Source organism: Eucalyptus grandis, chromosome 5 (assembly GCF_016545825.1).
Source record: "Eucalyptus grandis isolate ANBG69807.140 chromosome 5, ASM1654582v1, whole genome shotgun sequence".
In the NCBI taxonomy this organism is placed as follows: Eukaryota; Viridiplantae; Streptophyta; class Magnoliopsida; order Myrtales; family Myrtaceae; genus Eucalyptus; species Eucalyptus grandis.
The window spans coordinates 27,954,176-27,962,256 of record NC_052616.1 but is presented as its reverse complement, the minus strand read 5'-3'; the positions used below and the strand labels follow the sequence as shown (position 1 = coordinate 27,962,256).

At 38.3% G+C, this 8,081-nt stretch overlaps 1 protein-coding gene across 1 annotated transcript; it reads right to left on the bottom strand.

Annotated features, from left to right (window-relative positions):
- Positions 1 to 4,118: 4,118 nt before the first annotated feature.
- LOC120293799 (probable disease resistance protein RF9) lies at positions 4,119 to 7,659 on the bottom strand. The gene is made up of 2 exons (XM_039313555.1): positions 4,876 to 7,659; positions 4,119 to 4,512 (listed from the first exon to the last, which is right to left on the bottom strand). The coding sequence occupies exons 1-2, from the start codon at positions 7,657 to 7,659 to the stop codon at positions 4,477 to 4,479; spliced, it is 2,820 nt and encodes a 939-aa protein (XP_039169489.1). The 3' UTR covers positions 4,119 to 4,476.
- Positions 7,660 to 8,081: the final 422 nt, after the last annotated feature.

The following is an 8,081-nucleotide window of genomic DNA, read 5'->3' as shown; positions in this document are numbered from 1 at the left end:
AGGAATTGCCAATCACGAAAGGTTCAGAATAGCTTGTGGTGAATGGCCCCCATAGCGAATATAGTATCATAAGAGGTTTAGAATAACTAGTTTTGAAGGGCTCCAAGTAGAATCCGGTACTCATCTCATATTACACATAAGGAATCATGAGAGGTTTATAATAACTTATGGCGAATAACCTCGATGGAGAATCTAGTAATTATCTCATATGACATGCAAGAAATTGCTAATCACGTGAGGTTGAGAATAACTTGTAGTAAATGGCCCCAATGGAGAATCTAGTATCATGAGAGTTTTAGAATAACTTGTGGTAAATGGTTCCAATGGAGAATTTAGTACTTGTTTCATATGACAAACAGGAACTTGCCGATCACGAGATGTTTGGAATAACTTCTAGAAAATGGCCTGAATGGAGAATCTAGGTTTTATATCATATGACACTTAAAGAATTGCCAATTGCATAAGGTTTATAATAACTTGTGGCTTTTGGTCCCAAAAGTGAATCTAGTACTTATCTCATGACACACAAGGAATTGCCGATCGTGAAAGGCTTAGAATAACTTGTGGTGATTGGCCCCAAAGGAGAATTTAACAATTATCTTATATGAAACACCAAGGATTGCCTATTGCGAGAGATTTGGAATAATTTGTGGTGAATGATTCTAATGGAGAATCAAGTACTTATCTGATATGACACACAAGGAATTGCTGATCACAAGAGATTTAGAAAGACTATGGTGAATGCCTGAAATGATGAATCTAGTATCGTGGGAGGTTTAGGATAACCAGTGCCGATGGCTCCAATAGAGAATCTAATACTTATAGTTATCTTTTATGATACAAAAGGAATTGTTAATCACAAAAGATTTAGAATAACTTGTGGTGAATGGCTCCAATAGAGAATCAAGTACTTATCTATATGATACATAAGAAATTGCCGATCACAAGAGTTCAGAATAACTTGTGGCCAATGGTGCCAATAGAGAATCTAGTACTTATCGCATATGACACACATGAAATTGCTAATCATGAGATGTTTAGAATAACTTATGGTGACTGGCCATAATGAAAATATAGTACTTATCTCATAAGATGCAGAAGAAATTGCTGATCATGAGATGTTAGAATAACTAGTGGTGAATGGCCCTAATGGAGAATCTAGTAATTATCTCATATGACACACATTCTCAATAGACTCAACTCTAATTCCCTTACCTTTCTCATTGTTCAGTTTAAGACAATTCCTTTTAAGATGCCTTCTCTCGCCACAACTCCAACAAATGACACCATTAGTCCTAAACTGGTTTCGTTTGTTCAAGTTTATATTACTCCTATTAATATATGTACTAATCCTTCCTTTATTTTCACCTGCTAAAGTAGCAAATATAAATTCACCATATTCTTTTCACCTACTAAAGTAGCAAATACGAATTCACCATATTCTCTTTTACAAATGTCCTCACTTAGAATCAAATATTGAATCCTATCAAACGTCAATCTTATTGACCTAAACAAATTCTTAACATCAATAACAATGGTATTCCAATATCAAGCAATGAGAATAATAGAATCAAAACACGTACCTTATCATCAAAGTCAATCCTAACTGAACTCAATTAACTTACGATCACATTGAATTTGTTCATACAATTAGCAACTGACTTACTTTCGTTCACCTTCAAGCTCAACAAATGTCGCATCAAGTAGATTTTTTTTTATCACAGAGTGCTTCTTGTACATGTCCGATAGGGCTTCCATTAGTCCCACAATGGTCTTCTTGTTCACAATGTTAAGCGCAACATTACGAGCTAATGTCAGCCGAAAAACACCTAACGCTTGTCTATCTAGAACTCTCATTTAGCTTGCTTCATCGACTACAACTTCTCCCCAAAGAGGATAAGTGCAAATTCCTTTGGTAAATACAATCCTCAATTTGCATATTTTAGAAATCAAAATCATTCCTATGAAATCTGTCAATTCTCACTTATCCTTCTTTTGTCACCATCGATTTATTTTAACTCAACTAAATCTAACTTGGATAAAAATTATTGTGAAAGCAAGTGATCGAATAATAAAATAAACAACATGACAAAATAAATTGGATACCATATTTACATGATTCGGTCGTAATAACCTACATCCACGAGAAGACCAATAAAGAATTCACTATAAATCAAGCGATATAATAGATATTATAATTGTAATCTAGTCACTCAAATACTTTTAGTGTTTCTCAACCCCCAATTACATCAAATAACTCACATATTGTATAACACTATAATTTCTCACGAAATAATCTCTTAATCTCTCAAAAAAATTACACAAATCTTATCACAAGATTTAATTTGCTTGAACATTCTTTGATATAATCAAGGTGTAATTCACAAGCAGAAGGTCATCTTTAATAATTTTTACAAAGAACATCCGCTTCTTATTTATACGCAAGAATCCCAAACTTTGCTTACTATGACACATTTACCCCATTTTTTTTTTTGTGACACCAAAAACCCAAAGCTTGTACCTATATAATAAATTTACCTCAAACATGTACAGTGTGACACATTTACTCCAAATTTCTTGTGATATTAAAAATCCTAAACTTGTATCATGTGACACATTTACACCCCTAAAATTTGGTGCCACAGAAAAATAAAAGTTTGGAATAATTATGTGACATAAGTATTAGGTTTTTTATGTTACAAGAAAAAGTTTGGAATGAATGTGTCATACAAGTATAAGTTTAGGGTTTTTTGTGTTACGAAAAATATTTTAGGATAAATGTATCACAATGGGCAATAATAAATAGTTTAAGCCTAGTCGGGCTAATTATACAGTTTGACGCATGGGTTACCATTTTTACCTGTTTGGATTCTATTTAGAGTGAACCTTCTTCACACCAAAGTCCTGGTTTTAATTTGTAAACATGCCAAATAGTGAGCCCCAAAATCCTTGTCTGCGAATGACATTGTTCATTGTGTTGAAGGTGATGAAAAACTTACGTTGATGAATGTTATATGGTTTGACATAACAGTTCCAAGGATTGATAAAGTACACTTCGTGGAAATCTTAGGAAATCATGTAATTTTTGTACTATGGGGTCAAAAATCTCCGATCTTCATGGACATCCCTCTCATTTGGTAAAGTTGTGGCTCAACTTTAGCTGTGTTGAGAAGTATCAACATATAAATTTGATGACACATCATATATTTTAAGAAGTGACAATACTAGGTAGGTGAGGCAACTTCTTAAAATTGCTATAAGATATTTGTTACATTTCTTAATAAAGTCAAATCGTGTCTTTTTACAGCTAAAATTGTTGTGTGGGAGAGTTAAACCCCCTTGTTGTTATTGTTTACATTCGAACATGTAGATGGACTAGGCTAGTCCACCCAGCATAAAAGATTTTCAAATAACATGCAACACCAACGAGGTGTTGACTTAAATGGGAAAAAAGCTTGCTTTTTTTTTTTTTTTTTGGTCTTTGAATTCAAATCTTGCTGCAAGCACTTTAGGATTAAATCATGAATGTGCTAGGTCGGCGTGGTAGAGTTACGTCCTTAGGATTCTAGTTGAGGTGTAGCAAAACGGAAAAATTATGAACAAAGTTCTAAACTTACTACACTTGTACCAATTTAGTTCTATAAACCTTTTAATTGTGTTAGTTGGGTTATAAGCCTTTTAACAATTTGCCAATTCATTAAAAATTTTGAATCTTTAAAAAAATGTCCTGTCAATAATGCCACATAAAACGACTAGCGTCCACATCAGCAATTTCCCTTTAAAATTGATTGGAATGACTAAATGGGCAACTTGTTAAAAGGTTTATGAATCAATTGGTACAATTAAAATGTTTAACACTGAATTGTCACAAGTGTAATTAGGTTCAGGAATTTTTTAGTAATTTCCAGATTGGAAAACTGGCCTAGATAAATAACATGCAATAACCTCATGAAATAAAAGGGGGAAAAACATATTACCAAGTTACTGAATCCTTGTAGTTGTGAGCCGATTTCAAGATGAGGTAAGGTTCAATCTCAGAGGCAAACTGCAATAAATAAAAAATAAAAATAAAAAAACCCTCGCAACATACTAAAAGTTTCATGAAACACAAGCTGGCTCTTAACATTTTCAAACTTACATATCCCAAAAGAGGCAAGTCTTGAGACTCTAGCTAAAGTAGCAATTGCCGTGAATTACAATGCAGAGAAATACACACAGATAGAGATACGCAAGGAAATAAATAAAGTACACATGAGCATATGAATACTCTTATTCAAGAGTATGAAAACAGTCATTGCTGGAAGCTGATGAATCCCGGCCGACGTCAATGCTCGTCCGTTTCTTGGTGGCTCTCTTTCTGCAATGAGTACTTTTCTTTTTGTAAATGGCCAGCAAAAGATAAATATGCTTGAAGAAGATGAAGAACTTAGAAAACTGCAGTATGCAACATCCATGGAATTTTCATTCACTGTTTATTTATTTCCTCGAAAATGGCATGATCTTGAATTGGACCTGGAGAAACCAAAATATATAGGTGAAGATAAAATGCATACCAATGTACAAGATACAAATATGGTAATATTAAAGCACATATTTCTATAGATTAAAATCGTTCTTTTAATCAAAATCTACCAATGAACGATATAAGCCTTCATTTTGCTATTTGCCTGATATTCATGTAACAAATAGGTTACACAAAAGGTCCCTTTTTTTATTACTCTGACGGTTTGTATTTGTAAGAAGCAACCAATATGCTCTCTTAAATCTTCTCTCTTATTTCTCATAAAGTACAATTAATTTTTTCTTAAAATGTTCATGGTAGAGTAAAGTTGTTTTTTCGTTGATGATGATGATAACAATAATAATATATTTTACCTTGGACATTAACTCCTTTTTTTTTACCAGCGTATCTTTGGGAACTTCAATAGTCTCGGCAAGGTCTTCTGTAACTCCTGTAAGACTCACACTTTTCAAGCTGTTGATATTATTCAAGCCCTCAACTTTCTTTAGATTCGTGCAGTGCCTGATTTCCAGCTCTTGGAGATGATCCATCGCGCCATTTTTGACTTCCCAATTTTCCCATTTCTCGAGCATCCAGAGTTTCAGGATGCGGAGTTTTGGAAAAGAATTTTTTTCACAATGCCAGCTTGTGCAGGCGCAAGAGCGAGCCAATAACCTGAGTAAAGTCAAATCAGTCAGGCGCCCTAGGTCCTCCATCGGACCGTGTTCCAGTTCTGACATTGACAAGGTGAGCGCTTTCAGATGAGGAAAGAGCGATGACAACTTCAAGTCCTGTTTAGGCTGCAAAGATCCAAGCAAATACAAGTTTGAAAGAGATTTGAGCCATAACATGTCTCTCAAATTGAGGTCCGCTGGCTGACCGAACAGGTCCCTCGATCTCAGTCCCAGGGACTTGAGCCCGGTCAGGTTCGAAATGCATTTGGTCACTGCCTCCACCGCTTCCGGACGGCATGTCATGCCCAGCTTCTTCAGGCTTTGCAGCTTCTCCAGCACACTTATCATGGGGCTCTTTTCAGTATTTATGAGTAGACCCCATACGGTCTCGAGTTTAGTATTCAGAGACTTCCCTGATGAGATATGGCGTCGGATGGACTCATCGAAAGATGCTTCGCTCAGGTACAGATGTCGAAGGTACTTTGCATTCCAAATGGCGCTCGTCACTTTGGTTATGTTGGTGTGCTTCAGATCTAAGGTTTCCAGGAGTAACAGATTCCCCACTGATTCCGGAATCGAATACAGAACCGTCCATCTCAATCCCAAGTACCTTAGAATACACAGCATATTTCCAAAGTTCTCCGGGAGGACAGGCTTGTAAACACCCTCAAAATCAACTACCCTCAGCAAATCCAGGCATCTGCCTAAAATTGGTGATTCTATTCTCGCCTGCGTCCCTAGCTTACGGGTGTCAAATGATGCAAAAGACTGAAGGCATGGGACCTTGTAACCATAATGTCCTGTCGCTGTGTTTTCCACTTGCTTCTGTTGACTCTGGGCGCTCTGCTTGGCGACAGGGTCCTTGCCCTTTGATTCTTTCTCTGAGTCAGAGTCAGAGTTGTCCTGGATCCGAAGAAGTCCGAATTCTTCTGCTTTTCGATGGACAAATTCATGAAGAAAAGCAGGCATGCGACATGATCCAGCACTTCCGTCCGGTTTCCGTCGTACCACGTGAATAAAGTTCCTGCTCTCTAATTCGCAAAAACAGTCCTTTGCTGATCGCATTTGGGCCGACCCATCAGCATCCTGGGCCGACAACCCCTCAGCAGCCCATAGCCGGAAAAGCCTCCTTGTGGGGACCTCAGACTCCTTAGGAAAGAAAGCCATATAGAGAACACATGGCTTCATCAGGTAAGGCAATTCATCGAAGCTCAAGCACATGACATCGTCGAGGTTGGGACGTTCTCCAAGCCGATCGATGAGGGCCGCCCAATTGCTCTCTTCCACAGCAAACAAAAGTCCTCCAAGCAGTGAGATCGCTGGGGGAGATCGATTTTTGCTCAAAATTCTCTGCTCAAGATTGGTCATCTCCGATTTTGAACTGTCATCTCCCGTTATGCTTACCCACAGCAATTTCTTGCACTCTTCAAAATCGGTCATATCAAGGGGTAATCGGAGATAGGGTGTCCAAGGGTCTGCAAACTTTTGCATCTCTGCATTTGTTGTAGTGACAATTACTCTGCTTCCGTTCATCCAGTCCATGAATGGGACCAAGAGCTCATGGACGAGTCTGCCCTCGCACAGATTGTCCAAAACTATCAAGTACCTAAGCCCCATCAATAATTTATTTAGCATCTCGAACAGCTGCTCCTCTTGCTTGTGCTCCATGTCTTTTGCCTGGTCTCGGAGTGGTGTCTGTTTCAGTATGTCCACAAGGAGGTTCTTCATCCGGTCAGACTCCGCCCCAAGGTCTGGGACACGGACCCAAGCACGACAGTGGAAGTGATGCTTGGTTTCTCGCTTGCTGAAGACACTCCTCACCAGTGCGGTCTTGCCACAGGCTTTTTCGCCAACCACCGACATCACCCGAAGGCTGGAGTCGTGATCATCAATCAACCAGGCCAGAAGCGTCCTTACATCTCCATCACGGCCCACGATATCGGACTCAACCCGCTGCCTCGTATTTTCTCGATTCCTCTTGCTCAATGACGAAGATGATGCCCTCTTATGGTCTGGCATGCCATCATTAGCAAGACGCCCTAATGATGCGACCTTGCCACGTAACGATTCGACTTTCGTCTTGGCCATCTTTTTCCTGGCATGTGCTCCGCTCATTACTGGGAGGAGCCGAACTAGGGCGAACACCTTGGCGAAACAAGCCCCTTGCGATTCTGACATCTGGTCTCGGGGTAAATCAACAAGGATTGCTTCGTCAATGTCTCGGAGTAAATCAACAAGGACTTCGCCAATCTTCTCAACCTTATGAGGACAAACCTCAGGCCGTTTCTTGCCTTCCTGAGCTTTTTGGTTGTGGCCATCCTCGAGCACGGTGTGTTTCCTGGTGTTCTGGATACTTTGGAGATCGCTTATGGAGGAAGAGATTTTATCAGTCAAGTTTTGATAGGTGATGTTGTCTTTGGACTTGGAGAGAAGATCATGAAGTCTGACTATCGCTAGCGAAACCGCCAGTTCAGAGGCAGCCATGGTTCTAAACAGAGAAGATGCTGAAAATGAGGAAAATAGATTAATAAACTCAAGGAAAGGAATGAACGTCTCAATTTTTCTCCCTATTCGGGAGCGTCTCAAGCTTTGGTTTTGAGGAACAAGCAATCAAAAGATACATGGTCTAGGACTTTTGATTGAGAAGTGAAAAGGACAACAGTTTCAGTTTACTTTCGTAACACCAAATTGCCTAGCACTTTCAAATTTAATATCTTTTTATTTGCTTGATTTCTTTTAAACTTCTTGAAAATTATGAACAAAAGATATGCGGATCTACATGTCAATACAAAAACTTTTCGGTGTTTTGCACTAGACAATGATTAAAATGTGTCTGCCATTTTTATTTTTTTTAACACAAAGAAGCATAAACGAAAAAATACAACCAATTTCAAATAGAGTGATGT